This window comes from Chamaea fasciata, unplaced genomic scaffold (assembly GCF_029207755.1).
Source record: "Chamaea fasciata isolate MVZ Bird 193981 ecotype frontalis unplaced genomic scaffold, bChaFas1.0.hap1 SCAF_19, whole genome shotgun sequence".
In the NCBI taxonomy this organism is placed as follows: domain Eukaryota; kingdom Metazoa; phylum Chordata; class Aves; order Passeriformes; family Sylviidae; genus Chamaea; species Chamaea fasciata.
In genome coordinates, this window is record NW_027094104.1 from 1,462,105 (window position 1) to 1,481,759 (window position 19,655).

The 19,655-nt window shown below is 41.7% G+C and overlaps 1 protein-coding gene across 1 annotated transcript; it reads left to right on the forward strand.

The window, feature by feature from the left end:
* Positions 1 to 1,870: 1,870 nt before the first annotated feature.
* On the forward strand, positions 1,871 to 12,165 carry PCTP (phosphatidylcholine transfer protein). Its single transcript, XM_066200724.1, has 6 exons — positions 1,871 to 2,156; positions 5,466 to 5,583; positions 9,133 to 9,212; positions 9,548 to 9,719; positions 10,367 to 10,434; positions 10,946 to 12,165. Exons 1-6 carry the CDS (start codon positions 1,884 to 1,886, stop codon positions 11,009 to 11,011), a joined length of 777 nt encoding a protein of 258 aa, XP_066056821.1. The 5' UTR covers positions 1,871 to 1,883; the 3' UTR covers positions 11,012 to 12,165.
* The last annotated feature ends 7,490 nt before the right edge of the window (positions 12,166 to 19,655 follow it).

The window sequence follows — 19,655 nt, forward strand, 5'->3', positions numbered from 1 at the left end:
GCAGAAGATTCTCAATGGTAAGACAATTTACCTACCACCTTACTTGAAGTCCAAGAATGAAACATTTGGGAGACATCAGAGGCAGAAAGATGTGTGTTTTAATTGAAATGGTTTTAAGTTGAATTGTTTACTGTTTTCTAGTGTTAAGTTGTAACTTCTAAGCACTTAACCTGTGACATGCTAGCCTGAAAGATTGTGTTATTAGTGAATTTCACCTAACAGCTCCTAGACGTGAATGCTGCAGTTCCAATGGTACATGGGACACATCACTGGCTAGGGGAACTGAGTTTATCAAATTGAGTCAAAAGCCTCAGTCAAATTAAATTCATACTGTCTTTGTTGTGCTATCTGCAAAGCATCTGCAAGAAGGATAACAAAGAACACTTTTAAATTTTTTTAATTATAACTGAAATGGGTGATTTGTCTGTCACAGCTAGTCTTCAGCTAAGAAAAACTAAATCTGGTCATGTCAAGTCCAGTTCGGCTGACCTGGCTCATTCTAGAAGTCCCTTGGTGAATAAGAGAGCTCATACAGACACCTCAGTCAATCACAGCCAGTCCAGAGAGCAGACATATCACTGGTCAAGGAGCTGGGCAAGGCTAAGACTCAGACCAATCAGTGTCTAGAGCTGGGAGTTTTGAACTCGCTGTGTAAGAAGGTTTTGAACAACAAAACACGCTGTTCGTCTCGTGATCAAGAGGTCTCAAGTCATGATTTCTGTCTCCCTACCAAACAACCACCGTGTACTACTTGCCTTCTGCCAAAATGCTCTCTCCAAAAGTTTTCTGGACTGTGGAAGGATGAGGGTCAGCCTGTATGTCCAAACCAGTCAGCCAGAAATCCTCACGCTCTGCTTGCAAACCAATTGACTGGAACTGGAAAGGACAGCTGACATAAGTGAACTCTTTGTCAAAGAGCTCAGCCACTTGGCAGGGAAGTTAGAAACACTACATTATTCCAGCCTTGCACAGAGGTTACCACCAAATACATTGGGTGGTGCTGTCAGTCAGTAGGTTTGATGATGTCCCACTGCTCGGAGCTGCTTGTTTAATTCTGAAGACACAGTGTGCAGCAGGAAAAAATCTCACAGGAATTAGCAGAATAAAGCTGTAATGAAAACAGATTTACAACTCTCGGGAGAAAAGCTGCCGTTTTGCAGGTTTTGAAGGTCTTAATGCTTTGGCTGAATGTGATAGGTGGTGTCACTGCAGAGCCTGAGCAAGATGCAAAATGTGTCCCTGCCAGTGGATTTCTTCTGCTAGTGGATTCCTCCTGCCTGGGAGCTCATCCCGGTGAGAGTTTTCTGTCCTCTTCCATCCTGTCCCCCCAGTGCAGCCCAGTCTGCCATGGGCCGAGCCCGCTGCCCCTGCTCTTTGCCAGGCTGGCCAGGCTCGGTGGGGTGTGCCAGGGCCACGCTCGCCTGCCAGGCAGCCGCACAGCACTTACGGGTTCTTTATAGAACACTCTCATATGTACAGTCCGTATGAAAAACTTGCCTTTCAAAATGTGAAGGCATACAAAAATCCACAAAAATACATGTGTCCAGAGTGTTCAACCTGTGTCCTTGGGTGACACCCCAAAGGGAAGGCCCTGACCATCACACCCACGGAAGCTGTCCCCGTCCTGGGACCAGGCTAATGTCACACACACTTCAAGGCACCACCACCGAGACCCCGCCTAACCCGGGAGCGCATGGGGGGCGCAGCCGCAGGGCAGGGATGTCCCGTGGAGCCGCTGGGACCCCCCGAGCCCGCTCCCTCGGCCCCGCAGGCTCGGCGGGGCGCGGCGGGGCCCGGCCGCGGGGCGGAGCGGGGCGGGCCGGAGCGGGGCTGTGCCGGCCGGGGCTTGTGCCCGCCCGGCCGCCGCCTGAGGGGCCGCGGGGATGGCGGGGCCGCCGGAGCTGGAGGGAGCCGTGGGGATGGCGGGGCCGCCGGAGCTGGAGGGAGCGGTGGGGATGGCGGGGCCGCCGGAGCTGGAGGGAGCGGTGGGGATGGCGAGGCCGCCGGAGCTGGAGGAGTCCTCATCGCGGGGCTTCTCGGAGGAGCAGTTTCGAGCCGCCTGCCGGGAGCTGGACCAGCCGGCGCCGGGCGCGGCGGGGCCCTGGCAGCTCCAGGTGGAAACCATGGGCGTGAGGATCTACCGGCTGTTCCACGAGGTGGGCGGGCTCCGGCAGCGCGGCCCCGGCGGCCGGGGACGGGGTTGGGGGCGGTGGGTGACGGGCACCGGGGGCGGTGGTGACGGGGTCGCGGGGTCCGCAGCACCCGCCCGCAGCCGCCCGTTCCCCGCACAGGCCCGGGCTCGGTTTCTCCGGGCTGGCAGAAAGCCGCTTTCCGGGTAATGCCATTAAGCGCTGATGGGAAAGCTGCTGGGCCGCAGTGACAGCCGCCGGCGCACCGTGCGGGAGCCGGGCCTGTGGGCGGCTGGATGCGGAGTTGCCGGGGTGCTGGGTGCGCCGCCCTGCCGAGCGCCCTCCGAGGGCTTTGTGCTGGGGGCGGCGTGTCCCTGAACAGCTGCTCCCGAGCTCCGCCCGTGTCACAGCGTCTGCTCTCCGGGGGCCCTCCCCTCCTCTGCCTCTCTCCACAACTCCCCTCACACTGATTTTCCACCGTTCGCCCTCTAAAATCAGGAGGTAGTTCAGAAAGGGTCGGAATGAATTTTTCTCCCCTTCTGGGAGGGACTAACTTCTTTAAAGAACTTCAGTAGTTTGGGAACTGGCGTGTGATTGATAGTGTTTCCATTCTGACACAGATTTATTATTCAATACTGACTTCTAAATCCATATGTAGATATAAATATCAATATCCTGTTTTTTTAACTGAATGACCATAGTTGCCTCTCAACTCCTTCTGTACTTCATGCTGTTCTTTGCGTGGCAATTTTGTATTTGTATTCTGAGAAATCATTTCAGACATGGTAGTGTTAGGAAAAAACCAGCAAGCATGTAGGGTTGTGCTACAAGGCATGATTGGGTGGGGAAAGGCTCTTTAAATCACTTCGTGGACCTTGGAATTGTGAAGAACGAGGTTCACTTTCTTGGCAATTTAGAAAAAATAGGTTTAATAAAAAAATAAGTCACTTAGGATACAGAAAACTAAGCAAAGGATTGATGGCCAGGTGACTTGGCATTTAGCCAAGAGCACGGCCTGCTATTTCAGAGGCATTCTTTAAATACATTTTCTATGGCATCAGTCTGTTGCATATTCATGAATCATAAATGCCTATTCAAGCTTTTCCACAAACTAGTTTCCATATTCCAGGAACTGTTTAGCATGGCCCCTCCTTGGGTCCATCATTTTAGAGCGCGCGTGTTTCTGGGCTGTGTCTTCATTATCACCTCCAGCTTGGGCCTTGGTCCCCACTTTCCACAGTCAGTGCTGATAGTTGGCATGTCAGCAGCAGGGTCCTCATCATACGTTCACTGGATGTTATCCCAGCTAAACAGGCCATTCAATTACAGGCATAACTATATATCAGCTATCCCACTACCATGTCTGAGTTTTGCTAAGAGCAGAAATAAAAACTGTATTCTTACAGCAAAGTTGTTATACATATAGGGTTCATCTTAAGATTTGTGAAAAGCCAACTTTATAAGTTTCATTTATAATTTTCATTTATAACAGAATTTTCTTCAGAGATGAATAGTCCCTGTTTACAGTGTGGATGTGGTGAATGGGATGACTGGCAATGGCAAGACGAGTATATCGGTGGGTGCACACAGCACAGGCGAGGCTGGGGTTCCTGCCAGATATCCATGCAGGAATTGCTGTGTTGATGGAGTGCAGGGTGCTGGCGTGTTCCTGCTGCAGTGGATGAAGTAGAGGTTTTAGGATCAAAGTTCAATCCAGACCTGTAAATGCATCATGCAGTGAATGAAGGCAAAGGAGGCTGGATGTAGCCGGGCAATGGGACCAAGGAAACCGTGGCTTACTGCAGTGTGTGAATGGCAGCTGGTGAGATGGAAAGTACCTCAGGTTTCTCCTCCTCATCCTCTCCTGCTTTTGTACAGAAGGACTGTAGAGCTAAAAGGAGTACTTGAAACCAGAAAAACCCATTTACAGGTGTCTTTTTTTTTTAATGTAGTGTATGATACCCCTAGTTTAAGCTGGATGGACAGACTACATAGGATGTAAGGGGTCAAGTCCAATCTTCTGATTATCCTGGGAAATAAATCTCCTGTTTTGTATTCCAGTTGCTTCATATTGCTACAAGAGAAGATGAATGAAGTCTAGAAGAAGGGTTAAAGTTGTTTAAAGTTGTTATTGGAAAAATAAGCTTTTAGCACTTACTGAACTGCAAGTCCCCTGTAGCAACAGGAGTTGAGGAAGCTGAAAGCAGCAATTATTCTTCCTGTTGCCTTCTCTTTTTCCTTGTCTTTCCACGTTCTCTGCAGGCTGCAGAAATAGATCTGGGCCTTCCTGCTCTGTGCTGTATTCCAGCCAAGCTGATTCACTCTCCTGATGACAGGCTTCAGAAGAACTGAAACATTTCACTCTTGTTTTAACTTTTTTACTGTAAATTGCTGTTCTTCTTGTGAGAATCAAAATGTTGATGCCTCTTATAAAGATGGTGAGTGCATGAGGTTTCACAGGTGTTCAGTAGTTCAGGTTTGAAGTTGGTGATTGGTGCTACAGTGAAGATGAATAGCTTAAGCTTCTTGCTCACATTACTATTTTCAGGAACTTCCGATCTTAATCTTCTAGAGTTGATTTGTGAAGACAAGGAAAAGAAGAAAATTCATCTAATCACTAACAGAATGTTGTATAATCCTTCTCTTTCTTTCCTTAGGAATGCTTGGATTTTGTTTCTACACTGTACATTTGAAATACTCTCATTGTGTTAATTTAGTCCTGAGCTTGTACTAACAATGGTACAAACATTGCTCTATAGGCACAGATGGAATTACCATATGTTGAAAGTAACGTTAAAAGAGGAGATATCCTGCACCACACCCCTTTCTGAAAGAAAATAGCTGATAAATATTCAATAAGAGTGCATTGTATGTAAGCATGGATGTTGGAAAACATTCTTTCTGAAGTATGCTTCTAAAGTATCCCAGTCTGATGTATAAGCATAGCTAACTTGCCACAAGAATATGATTCTTCTGCTAAACCTCAGTGTGGGCAGGATTTAGTCCACGCTGACCACTGGAGAAGAAAAGAGGACTGTATTTGTGAAGAAACATGCTCCTGGAATTCCTGATGAACTAAAAGGGTACTGGTGTAAGGGAGGGAGCAGCCATTGTGCAGGGAGGGCAGGTCAGCCTGGCTGGATTTAAACTTTCATGCATGGATCAAAAAGTCGAGAGGTTAAAGACTGAATCTGGCATTGTTTTTTGAACACTTGCTTTCACAGCTCTTGAGCATATTTGTAGTTTGTGCCCCACCTAACTTCCTTCAGCTGTTCTCCATGATGCAGAGTACCTCCCTTTCCTGTGTGACTTTTCCTCCTCATTCCCTTTCCACAGCAATCGGGACTTTATGAATATAAAATCTTTGGTGGTCTTGCTGACGTTCCCCCAAAATTGTGTGCAGATGTCTACATGGACTTGGATTTCAGAAAGGAGTGGGATCAATATGTTAAAGGTAAGCTCACCTAGGCAGTGTAAAAGCAAGCTGGAGTCCACATTGATTGTTTCCACTAAAACTTTCCACAAAGGTATTTTGAAGTTACTGCCTCCAAAGACTTTGAGTCTGACTTAAATATCTTTTGGGATAAGGTTGCTCTCTGCAAACAAACAAGTGAACACTGATATGGAATCACTAATGTCTCAACAGCATTTATCTTCCCTCTGGAATGAATTCTTTGCATGTTGGTTGAAGCATATGATTGGCATCACTGGTTATGCTGGAGCACCTTGTAACTTCTAGCTGTAATGCTCAGGTTAAATTTTAGTAGCTGTCTTGGGGAGAAATGGAGGTGGTACCTTCTGAGTATCTTTGGATATGGCAGTGGAGCAGTGCATCATGGAGCATGTTGGAAGGGACTTCTGGGGTCATCTCGTCCAAACTTCCGTGGTGAGAGCACAGTCAAGACAAGATGACCCAGCGCCCTGTTCAGCTGAGTCTTAAAATTTGTCCTTGGGGAGATTATTTCAAAGGCTGATTGTTCTCACTGTGAAATTTTTTCCTCAGGCTTCAACCAGTTTGATGCATGATGGAATATCTTTTCCTGAAAGCTTTGGTTGTTCTTGGCACCTTTTACAGTCAGGAATGGGTGTATCGAGAGAATAAGTGGTAACTTCAGGCTTTTACAGTGAAAGCAATAACTAATTTAGTTAAGTTTAATTAATGTTGTCTTTGAAAAAGGGCACTGAACCTGAATATCCATATGGTGTTAAAACAAGTCAGCATTAACAAGGTAAGGGTTCAGATGATGCAGACATCCAGTAATCCATTTATTCTAAAGATAAAAAGGGGAGCCTTTTCTTTTTAAGCCTGTGCTTTAAGTCAGAGCAGGCCAGTAAAACTGAAAACTTTGCTGAAGAGCAGTGTTAAAAATCAAAGACTTGTTAAATGCTGTGCTTTTTAGCTTTTTAGGATAGCTCCACTGTGAATCATTGCTGATTATGCCAGTGGCTGTATTGATACAGAGACCCATAAATTTAACTCATGTAACTCCTGGTCAAATTTAAGGAGTAGTGTCTTCATTAAGAAGTGTTAGTTGTCAAAATGGTCAGTAGCTTTCTTGTAGCAAATGCCATTTTGCCATTTATGAAACAAAGAGCCAAAGTGGGACTCAGCATTATTGTACTGGATGTAAAATACTCTGTTGAGCTACTTCAGTAGTCTTTAAGTGTATTTAGGAGAAATGAATGCTTCTTACATAAACACTTCTTTTTTTTTTTTTTTTTAATTCCTTCGTAGAGAAAAGAAAGGAAGCTGCTGGGGGAAGCTACACCCTTAAACTAAAAACTAGATAATGTGGCAGAGCTGACATTTATATCCTTGCTGACCATGGTTTGTTCATCTTTTAATTTATACTTGTGCTGGTGCTTTAAGTCCAGCATTTCACAAAATTTGCTCTTAAAGAGCATAAAAATAATGTAATGCTTTCTCTCCTACTTAAAAATTGCCCACCCATTTTATGGTACATATGATGAAATAATGCTAGCCAATGTTTTAAATGTAACCCCAGTTCAGCCTGGGCTTTTTCTTGCACATTTAGGAAGAAACCCCAGAAAACTTCCATTGAGAGTCTTCTTGCTCTTGGTGTTACTATTTGTATTCCTTGGTACTCTCACTGCCATGCAAGTGGCAGTCCAAAGGAGAGTTCTCTACTGAACTGCTGGCTGCCATTGAAATAAAAACCTGACCAGAGCAGAAGTAGCTGCCTTTTTATCTGGAAAGGCAAGTGCTCCTGAATGCTTCCAAATAGCCACGGGATGTGGACATCCTGAGGCCTGGTTTGTGCTGCAGCTGCCAATTCAGCAGGGAAGTTGTGACTGAACTGTAGTGACTGAAGTACCACATGCTTCTGTGGCATGATGCAAAATGATCGGGCCTGCACAATGCTGACACCTGCTACTCCTGATTGCAGCACCTTCCTGACTGAGATCAGACTTCCCAACAATTTAACAGTAATAACTGACTGTTGAAGCAGTAAGTGCTGCCATGCCTATAATGGATAGAACGGACTCGTGATCTCTTGTAATGATGCTAAATGAAATCAGATTATTGATTACAATGCACTGTAATCTGCTTGAAGTGAATGCAGGTGGGATGTGGTTTACCTATAGTATAGGTGTGAGGTAGCTAATAACAGTCGTATTGGGGTGTTTAAAACAGTTTCATGGTGCCTTTGAAAAAGGAAATCTCTGGTTGGAAGTGAAAGTAAAGTGAATAACCCAATGCTCCAGTGACCTCTGGTGGAAAACATAAATGTTGTGGGTTATTACAGCACCAGGTACATCCAGTAGTGCTCCAGCTGGAGAAGAGGAGAAGCTGTTTCTGTAGGTGACAGCTGATCTGCAGGGCATACTGACAGAAGCCTGGTTTGGAATATATTATACAGGGAGAGAATCTCCCATCTGGGGCACTGTTCTTGCCTTGTCAATGAGATTTTCAGTTTATTCTGGCTTCACTTCCAAAACCCTGACTCTGGAGGCTATACAGCACCTCAGGCACAAGTTTGCTCTAAAGGAAGAAAAGACCACTCTGACTGTTAAGGTGAACCACCTTCCTGGATCATACCCTTCTTTACTCCTGACCCTGAGCCAACAGGAGCTCACCCTGGCTCAGCCCCATGGCTTGGCAGGTCCATTGCCCTCATGGCGTCAGTTGGTGAACTGTAGATAGGTTTTCAAACTCAATTATGTGGGTTGAATAGAACTAACTTTTCTCCTTCATGCCAGACTAGTCTCCAGCTGAGTCACTGCCATGTTTTAGGCACTATTCTTAGGTTACTTTTTTTTTCTATGTTCTGCTGCCTTCTGATACGAGTTTTCAGGCAGACTGAAGGTGGTGTAGTGAAGGCTCGTAAACTGCTCAAGATTGTAGTTTGCTGTTACATGTATATACTGCTGTGAAATTCCTGCCAACTTTTCCAAAATTCATTAATCCCTCATGTAAGATGTCTTCAGATGTCTTTCTGTATGAAGATGTCTTTCTGTAGAAAGCTGCACTCATCTGAGTTCCATGTTAACTCAGTATAATTTACAATGGCAGTGACGTGCCTGTGAAAAAGCACATTGTACTTGTGACTTAGAATTGTGCAGAATATGCACAGGTGAGGCAAAAGTTTTGAGATGGAAAGGCTTTGAATGAGCAAACTTTTGGAAAAGGAATTTGACTCTGCTTTCCCCAGAATTGTCCTGCTTTTATGTTCTGGGGTTTTTGTTCTGGGGATTTGGGTTTTTTAGGGGGGGGGGGTTGTTTGGTTTTTTCCCCCTCAATTAATTTAATACCCACAGAAAAAGAGGCCACCTATTTTTGTGTATTTGGTTCCTGAACAATCCTGATACACAACTTCTTAATGTCTCTTACTGCTAAAATTCTACATCCATATCAGTTTTAACATCAGGGTTGCATGTGAAATGTGTTCATGTCAGAAATCTGAGCAGTTCTTGATGCCATCTATATTTCTGTTGCAGTAGAAATTAAAAATATCTAACAGTCTTCTTCTTTCAACCGTAGAACTGTATGAGAAAACATATGATGGTGAAAAAGTAATCTACTGGGAAGTGAAGTACCCTTTTCCTCTCTCAAACAGAGATGTATCCTTTCAAGCTTTTGTTCCTCTTGCAGTTTTTGCCACTTGGTCGTCCAGGAATCCCGACCATCAACTGATTCCATCACTGCTGCACTGATCTAAGATCTTGCAGCCCTCATGTCTCATGAGTATATATGGCATGAAGAGGAGTGTAGGTGTCTCTTCCCGCACAGAGCTAGAGCTCACTCACATAGCTGAATTACTGCTCTGCAGGATTGAATCTTGTAGGGACATGAGAAATAACTTGAAGGAGCTGCTGTTTGTGATGGAATTCACTTGTCAACTCCTCATCCCTCAAACTGACATTGTTTTGACATGCCTCCTCAACTTGCAATGCAGTATGTCTATATTCGGGAATGCCGGGAGATGGATGTGGATGGGAGGAAGATCTGGGTTGTGTTAGCAAAAAGTGTGGCTGTTCCTCAGTGCCCTGAAAAGCCTGGTATTATCAGAGTTAAAAGCTATAAACAAAGCCTGGTAATTGAAAGTGATGGCAAGGCTGGATGTAAAGGTAAGAGGTCAAGAGAACGTGTGACAAGTCATGTAACCAGAGAGTGTCTGTATTAGCAAACACACAAAGAGGGGGACTGGAAATTTTAAGCCAAGGGTTACTTTAAAATGAATTAGACCTTTGGAAATGTCCAGTGCAGTGCACTACTGCGAAAAATCTTTTTATTTAGCACTTGGGCTGGGTGGTTAAGAATAGTCTACTGACCACTTCCTTCTGCCCTCCCATCCCACCACCAGTCTGTACTTCTTTTCCTGCCAGAGTTCAGCTGGGAAGACTCTGCTGCAATTTTCTTAACTCAGCAATGATTCAAGTATTGTGTTTGACAGATGTGTAGATTAAAGGGTTTGCTGAGAGCTTGACTCCTGTCTATGATTAGTCTTTTAAAGACAGTCTTATTTTATAAGACAGGGTGCCAAAAATGGTTTGCAATAATTAAATTTCTGCTGTGCCTCTGTCAGCTTCCTGGAGGTTAACCAGGAATACCTGTATTTACTTCACTTTTCACTTCAGGACAAGTTGACTCTTTTGTGCAGAATTTAGAGAACTGTTGTAGTTGGTGCTCCAGCTATGCTCACTGAGAGTTTCTGTTACAGTATGTTAGAGCTGAGTCTCAGGTAACTGTATGGTAACTTCTCTCTTCCCTCTAGTCTATATGTACTATTTTGATAATCCTGGTGGCAACATTCCATCCTGGCTGGTCAACTGGGCTGCCAAGGTAAGGAAAGGTTACAGACAATGATCTTTGGCTAATCTGTTTCAGGCAACAAATTCACCCATCTTCTACGTGTTGGGCAGAATTAATTTTTTCTGAAACACATATCAGCCTTCCTGGATTTTACACAGCCCCATATTTACAGTCTCACTATATGCTCTCATGACAATAATCTTAATTAATTTACTCTATTTTAATTCCTGTCAAATTCCTTTGGTTTGTCAACCAGGCAGGTAAATTCTGCAGCAAACCCCAAATAATCTGTGTTTCAGAGCATATATGGATAGCCTCAAGACAAGCAAACTTCAGTAATGCAGTTTGTTGCTGAAGTATTCAAGGAATGGATGGATGCTGTGTACCAGATCTTAGACTTGTATCTTAGATAATTGTATATTAGATCTTAGAATTGTATCTGTTTGAAGGCCTTGATCTATATAATGGAAGTTCTCATTTTGCTTATAGTTTTTATTGATTTCATTATGCAAGGATAACTTGTCTGCCTTTCTCTTTACAGAGTGGTGTGCCTGCTTTCTTGAAGGATATACAAAAAGCTTGCCTTAAGTATTCTAAGAGCACATAGGTGTTGAAATTGATCTTAATTGTTTTAATTCCTAGATCTCTGCTCTTGCAGAAGCAGCTGTTAAATATTACACTGGCTAAAATCTACCTCTAATATTGGAAAGAATTTTATTTTAGTTGAGTTATGCCTTGAGTTTTATTAGTTGTTTGGTTTTTTTTCCATCTCCAACTGAAGAGCTGGCCACTGGCAAGGTAACACCAGCATCAGCTGCAGCTTTTGAAAGTACTAAAGTTTAGCCTTGTTCCCCATGCCTTGCTTATGCTGGTTGTCAGGTGTCATCTAGAGGAGTTCTGTGATAGATGCTTTACATCCTTGCACAAGAGGTAACAATCTTACCAGAAAAATGTCTCAACTTGGACTGCAGTTTGTCTGCATGTGTTACACCTGCATCTGCCTTCGTTACCTTGCAGGGTGGCTTCCTCCTGAAACTCAGTAATGGAACTTGCATTGCATAGGAGGAAATACTTTTGCTTCCTAAGTTTGTCATTCTGAAACTCTTTGCCTGATATAAACCTAAAAAATGCTGAGGGCTGAGGTAAATTACTAGAAATATGCAGTAGGAACTGGAAGTCTTTGATGCTACGCTCCCTTAAATCCAGATGTAAAATGATCAAGCCTAAAGCCTTGCATTCACAGCTCCACACTTCTGTATGAAAAGTAAAAACCCTTAGCTGTGTCCAGCTACAAGAAAAAGGAGGAAGTGACTTCTTGCATGTCTGATTTAAGGGGAACAAGTTTTATCTTCAGAGTCAGTAGCCTTACCTATAAGGCAGCTTGGATATCAACTTGAAACTGGAAGTAATTTTATACTGGGTGCCTGCCACTGAATGTGGATGAGCTTGATGTGGAACTTGGGCTTGCTTACATTTTAAAATTTCATGCTGATATAAAGAATGGATGGTGACGCACTAAAAGCTTAACTGAGCAGGAAATTAAATTTCCAGCACCTTTTTTTTAGCGGGGGGAGGGGGGCAGGGAGTGCATAAAAAATAAGAGAATTCTCAGGGATTTAAAATATTCTACATTGTTCCTAAATCTAATCCTGTTTCTGAATAAGTCTGGTAATGGAGTATCTTTGTCTTGTTAAAAAATAAACAATTGAAATGATTGCCTTTATACCTTGTGTAAATATTTGCTTCCAATAAATCATTATTTTGTCCATGCAGTGTTCTTGTTCTGTCTCCTAGGTTTAAGAGTGCCATGCTGGGCAGGTCACAAGTGACCAGGCTGATACTGTGAGCTGCCTTATTTTTAAAGGATTTTGAAAGAATAAGTTGGATTAGAACTAAGCAGGATTCTCGTGTTCTGCCAGCAATTCAGGCATTTTTCAATGTCTTTTATTTGGAGACTGTCACTGGATTGAACATTACAGTGTTACACAACATGATATAACAAAACTTTAAAAAGGGACTGTCTGAGGATGGATACTTCCTGGAACAATTATGCAAACAAAATAATTTCCAGTTCTTTCTGAACAAAACTGACCTCTGTGCCCCAGTAATCCAAAACTTACCTGTAATTGTAAACCTACCTTAAAATTTGAGTTGAAATGTTTACAAGCAATGTGTACCTAGTGAGCTGAGTGTGTGCACAGAGATGAATCATGTACAAAAGAGGTCATTTTTTCATTCTTTTTCTCCAGACAATCTATAATTTTGTTTAGTCTTTAAGGAAATGAAAGCAGGAGAAAGACTGAAAGCATTTTATAATCATGAATTCACTTTGTCTTAGTTACTTGTCACCAAATCAGAGTATCCAGTGCTGAGACACTGAGGCTGAGAGGTCGGGAGGCTGAATGGCTCCATTGTCAGTCCAGCTGAAAATCTGATTTCCTACAGACCCTGCACTGGGTGTGTAGAATACACGGTCTTTGCTCACATATCCATACTGAAACCGTTGACCAGGCAGCTGCTTGTGCTGTACACAACTTTCTAAATTAAAACACATTGGACTAAACTGCAGATGCTAAAACCAGCTTTTCCACTGTTTACAAGCAACTAAGCAATGATGTGAGATGGAAGCAACATCAGATCTTGTCTTTAGTTCCCCGTGGGCTTTTTTTAAAGTAACATAAATATGCAGTGACACTTTAAGTCTGGGTTACTACACCCATCTTGTGTTACTTGAGAAGAAAAGTTCCAGCTTTGTGTTGGCTTCATGTCTAAATGGAAGGTTGTGACTAGTAAGAGTTGGTATTTTTAGTCTTTGGATGTAAAGATATTCTTAAATCATTTCAGAGCATTATTAATGACTGAATAAATACTGATCTTCCATAAATTATGGAATCATGTATCATGTGAGCCTTTCTGGGTGGCTTGAGCAGGAATTTACCTGCAGTGAAAGTTAAGTCACCATGCATTTCGAATTCTGTGCACAAGGTTATAAAACATGAAAACCCCTTCCCACGCTATTTGTTAATGTAGCATCTCAAAGTTGGGGGTTTTTTTCACTAGCTTGCCTAAAACTGGAGTGCAAAGTTCTTAGAGTGATCTGTTGTAAGCAAAGGATTGCTGGAATAAAAAAAAGAGAATGAACATTTCTGTTAGGTGATGACTGAGCCTCTCATCTTCTCTATCCCACCCCAGTTAACAGATTGGTAGGTCTCATACTACAGATTAACAGGGACTACTGAAGTTTTCCCAGCAGCCAAATAGAACTAGAAAAAGGCTGTCATTTCAGTCAACAAACAGTCATCTGCTCCAAAGTGCAGGATCAGAGTTTGCATAAATCATAATAAGCTTTGGATCTATTCTCATATAGAACTTCTGTTTTAAATTTAGCAGCTCTTACTGAAACATGGTTTGGCATGTTCTTCACAGAAAGAATTGGCGGCTTTTGTGGAATGACTGGCTCCCCCTCTCCTGTTTCCATAAGGAATGATGCTGAAACAAAATTAATATAAACCATTCTTCTACAATGTGTTCCAGCCATTCAAATCCATTCTTTCCATGCAATCTCTCTGTAAAACTAATGTATTTGAGTTGGAAGGTAAAATAAGGGAAAGATTCTCAGTAACCCAGAGTCAACACAGAGAATGATGTCAGATTCACAGTCACTGGTGCTGTCTCTTAGAAGATGATGTGCAAAGGGAAACACAAGTTGTCTTTGCTCAGGAAACACCTGGTTGGTGCTTCACTTCTCAAGCAGGTCATCATCTGGTTTTACAATTTAGTGGAACAAAAAATGTGGGAAGAGAGGAGGATAGACCTCTGATGCTGGTCCATGCTAGTAGATGATCTATCTTCCCAGCAGCAATTTTTCTTCCCATTATATCAGTTTTCTGTGTACAGAGAACATTTTCAAAAGGGATCTAATGATACTTAAATATCACTTAGCTGAGAGTGATTTCTCCCTGAGCTCAGATTTGCCTTCCTCTATCAAGATGATAATTCATAACCAAATTTACTGTCTCATTGTAGTTCTCTCGTCAAACTACTACACTTTCAGACAAAAAAACTTTGTTTTTACTCATCTCAGTTAAAAGATGCTGAAAACTTCCATACAAAAATAGAAAAGAAGGCTTATGGCAGAACAAAGATGTTACAAATCCAGATGGACTGCATGAAAGATAAATGCTTCTTGAGGAGCAACATAAAAGAACAAATCTCTACAGCAAATTTGGTTTTCCTGGGTTTGTTTCATACCACTCTTGTTTACAACTGCAGACTTTGGAGCCCTGATGGCTAAGGTAAATTAAACTGGTGTTAAAGCATCCTACTAATTCTTCTCTGTAACTGCCAAGGAACATATTAATTAGGATTACATGTGCACACAAAAAGAGAATGTCATCTTTCCGTTAGCTCAGTATTCCCTGTTCTTTCAGAACCTGACCATAAACGATTCCTCTCATTTGGAATTTGAATGATAAATGTATCCTGGAGTCCTGTTGTGAGACAGGAATATTTTAAATGGGAACAACTCTCCACTGGAAACCTTCATTTCCAAAGTAAGGACTGCATCCTGTGAATAAGTGTTTTGATGGAACCTGCTGTAATAATCATGTTGAACTACATGAATGAATACATATCCATTTTAGCTTGTGAAAAACTTCCTCCATACCAGCTGTGAAACAGGTTAAACTGAAAGCTGTTCCTGCAGTGGAAGCACAAGTACCTGTAGTGTTAAGATTTAAGTGAGTTTGCCTTTATCTGCACTCTCTAGATTTCCTGCAAGTTCTAATATTTTTCTAAGGCCTATTTCAGCACTGGAGGCAAAAGAGATTCTGTGGTGGACTGTAAGAATCAGATTTTTCTCCAAGCATAATTGTCTTACTATTCTTCATCTATGGAAGAAACCATGAGAATTAATCATGCTGTTCCTAGAATGACAAGTTTGGGATTGAAGCAGTTCTTCTACAACACATAAGGCCAAGGGTTCCTCTGTGCTGGACGTACTGTGACCAGAAGCCTGCTGTGAAGTCACAAGGCTCATTGCATTTCTGCCTGAGCATATCTTGGAAGGTTTTAAGGCTTTAGCTGTTTCAGTCACTCAGAGCCATGGGGGATTTGCCTTTTATTATTCCTGGTGCATATACATGTCTTCCAAAGCATGATAGAAATTGTGTGTAATTGCCTGGAAATGGATATTTCATATTCAGCTGCAACTTGGAATTATAGTTTAAGAGTGGATTTTAAATATTATTTTTATTGAGACCAGGCTGCTGCTGTGCATTTTAAAGTTAATGTGTTTTCTCAGCATGAAAGCCATATAATCTACTTGTACATTTGAGTGGATCTCACAAAAAGCCAAAATTGCCTGGCCAACAATTTACCCTGTGAAAAGCTCATGATGCTGTTCAACTATTCAAATTAAACCAAACAGTAGGGACATGCCTTCAGCAGGAAATTACTGTGACACTAGAAGGGCCTATTGTCTCAGAGTGTGAGGTGGGCATGTGAAAGAGTACATCGCCTTCCACTCGTTGTTTTTCTTGTAACATGGGAATAAACTGACCCTTGATAACATTGAAGGTGTGGTTCTAGGAACCATGAAATTGAGAGCATTACCACTGAATTCACTACAATGACAGTCAGGCATTTAGAAAAACTACTTTTAAATCCATTTGAAACAAGTTAGAGAACAAGAATAGAGAAATCTGAGGATTTTTTAAGGCCTTTCAGGAAAGACAGGCCTAGAAGTACCTGCCAGTTCACCAAATGCAATTACAGGCATCACATAATATAGGTCCTTCCCTTGCATAAAGTGTGTTTCACAATTTTGTGCTTAACCCATCCTTTCTTTCAGACTTGTAATTCTGTACACTCAATATCTTTGCCAGTAAGTTTGTTGTGAAAATATGACTTGGGTAGAGAAATTTTATTTTGCTCGTCATCTTTTTTTTCCTTTTTTTTTTTTTTTTTTTTTATGGCCAGTAGATATTAGAATATTTTGTGCCAAAATAAAGAAAGTTTTTTCTCAGTGATGATAATCAGCAATGAAACAAGTTGCTTTGAGAGACTGAAATCTCTGGTTTTGGAGATACTCAAAGCTGAGGTGGACAAGGCCTTGGCCAATTTATCTGACCTAGAAATTAGAGCCAGCTTCAAATTTGGTGGTGCTCTAGTCTGTGGGTTTGACTGAATGATGAGATTATTCATATGTCCCCTCCAAGCTGAATTATCACAAGATTTTCAATATTAATAAATCTAGGAGATTACAGCGTGAATCTTTCTGAGTAGGCAGCATTCTTTTCTTTCCAAATGCTGTTATGTAACAGACCAACTTCAACTGAGATACGAGATGCACAAGTGTATGGAAAATCTACCATCAAGATCTGTATTAGAAACAGGTACATAGACATTTTTGGCAAAAAGCTTTCTGTAGGCTGCTTTATTGCTTTAGTTTCTTATTTTAACTAAAATTATTGGTATGAGGTTGGGGAGAAATCTGGGAAATTTAAACTAAATTAAATGAAGGCAAACTCTGAACCTTTGTTAGCGAAACGATATCATAATAAGCATTACATTACATTGCATAAGCAATAACATTAGTGAGTGAAGGCATGGTGACTACATTTGGGAAAGGACAGCAAGAGCAGACAAACTGAGCCTGAGCTGCACACTCCCAGAAATGTTACTGGTGCCATTTGTTACTGCTCATTTCCTGCTGCATCCAGCAGCTGCAGATCATATCTGGAAGGTTAAAAGCTGGGAAAGGGCCAAGTGGGCAAAGCTGAGATGTAATCAAAAGAGAAGATGAAATGCAGATTTAGAATATTTAAGCATTCCATCATAACCCTGTAGTTTATCTTAACTATCAAGGCAGTATTTTTGAAGATAGCATGCTAAGCCAAATGACACTCACAAAATTTAAGCCTTGTACATGGTGAGAGCTCTCTTTTTGTCAGATGGGAATATATATTCGATCACATTTAATTAAAATAAATTCATATTAAAGGACATTTACTATTAGTGAGTAGACTCTTCTTGCTTTTTACCAGCCCAATCCAATATTTAGCAACAGAGGAACAAATCTTTGTGGACCCAATGATGGATATTTCCAATGGACATTTGCTGCTGAATACAATGTCCTTTACTGTCACATGTCTTCCCCTTTCCCTTCCCCTTTCAATACTGTGTCAACATTTGGGATGAGCCCAAATCCCAGTGTGTCATCTGACCTTCTGACATCGTAGCCCACTGAGCTACCAACCTGGCCCTGCTTCCTGCTCCAGAGAGAGCACAAACATCACTCTCAAGGATCATCTTCTGCCCAGCTATTATTTTTATGTCTGTTGCTGCCTGTGCATTTTAATGTATTATAAAAATCTTGGACGGGTTCTTGGTCGCCTTCCCAAAATATGTATTTGGATCTGTGGATCTGTACTTATGTGGGAATACGAATTCTGTCTTTTGGAGTTTGTAACTGTTGAAATAAAGAAAAATGAGGGGGAAGAATAAAAACTGGACTGAAAAGACTGTAGTAAATATGAAATTATGTTGGTCAGTGTTAAGCAGGGCAAGAGAATTCTGAAAGCAGACTATGTTTTTTCTTTAAAATTATGTAATAAACTATATTCAGTACATTTTATAATAAAATCTTCAATTTAAACAACAGGGCAGGTTTTTGTTTTGTTTTGTTTTGTTTTGTTTTGTTTGTTTGGGTTTTTTTTCCATTTAGCAGAGACATATTATGAGATACGCAAATTGCATGTTTTGGTTTTCTGGGCCAAAAAGTGAAGGGACTGCCAGAGTCCCAGAAATGGGACTGTCTCCTGATTTGTAAAGCTGCAAAACTGTATTAGTTTAGGGCACTGGAACTAATTGAAACATCAAGTTCTCAGGGAATTCTAGATTAGATAGCTTCGACTTTTGCCGTTTCCTGTTTTCTCCTGATACTTTGAAAGGTAAAAAAAAGAAAAGAATCATCTGCATTGTTCCACCCTTGCTTTGCACAGAGGTTCCAACTCAAATACTATTTTGTTTGGGAGTAAGTTTGTTGCTTACAGCTGCAAACAAAGAGGAAAACAAAAAAGGCTCCTTTTTAACTCCTCAGAGCGGGAGTTTTCAGTAAAACACCTTCAGTGGTTTCCCAGCAGAGATCAAAGGAATGAAATCCCAGTGGGCTTGCACAGTGAGGTCTATTTTTGGTAGTGAAACATCCACACAGTTCCTCTGCTTTACTGGGGATATCAGAGGAAATTGCAAATGCTGTAGAAGCTAATTCTGATGTCACAGGCTTTTGGGTGGGTTAAAAGGACAAATTCTGAGCTTTTCATTTTGGATTCCTCTCTGTTAGCTGCTGTTTATCAAGCAAAATTGTGTTTTTGTCTACCTCACCTACCTTGTCCTAGAAACAGCAATTACTTTTTTTCAAGTATTGGGGAAATCTGTAATATGGTAAACTACAGGAACAAATAAGTTCTAATTTTTCACTTGGTTTTAAAACATACAGTAAAAATAGTTATTTGGTTTGTTTTAAATGCAAATGCAAAATATTTAAGCTTTTCCCACCTAATTTTCCTCCCGCTTTTCAATTATTAATTACTAAAAATAAAGTGGAGCTAGAGAAAGATGTTAAGAAAGGTATAGCAGCGAGGAAAATAAATCTTCAGATTTGGGCAGAAAATGGGCACAACGCTCCAATTGTCACTGAAAAATGAGGAAAATAGTATTCTTACTTTTGCAAAGTAATTTAACATTTTTCAACTACTACCAGCATTTTCCACAGCTGCAGAGCAGTTAATACTCTGGGTAAAACAGAGGCAAAGTATTAAACCTGCAGAAGCAAATATCCCCCGCCTCCTCTCACAGCTGTGTGGCATGGACAGCACTTGAGACTCATCCCCTCTCACGCTGCTTAAAGAGTTTTAACGCTGGCTTTGCTCCAGATCTCTACTTTCCTCTCAGCAGATCCTCTAGCAGGATCCTGCCTCTTTTCCCCTGCGTGGATTCTGCCCATGATGAAGAGTGGCTGTGCAGGGCAGCACAGTCCGGGTACAGAAATATCCGTCTCTCTTCAAAGTGTTGATGATGCTGCCTCATAAAGGAGTAAACTCAGAATGAGCTGGAACACCAATTTGGGAACGAAAGGGGGACTGCAGGATAGAAATAAATATGTGTAGTAGTATCCTAAATTTGGCTTCAGTAGTTACCCAGAGAGACGATCACGTCTGCACAGGGAATACGATCGTTACTTAATGCAC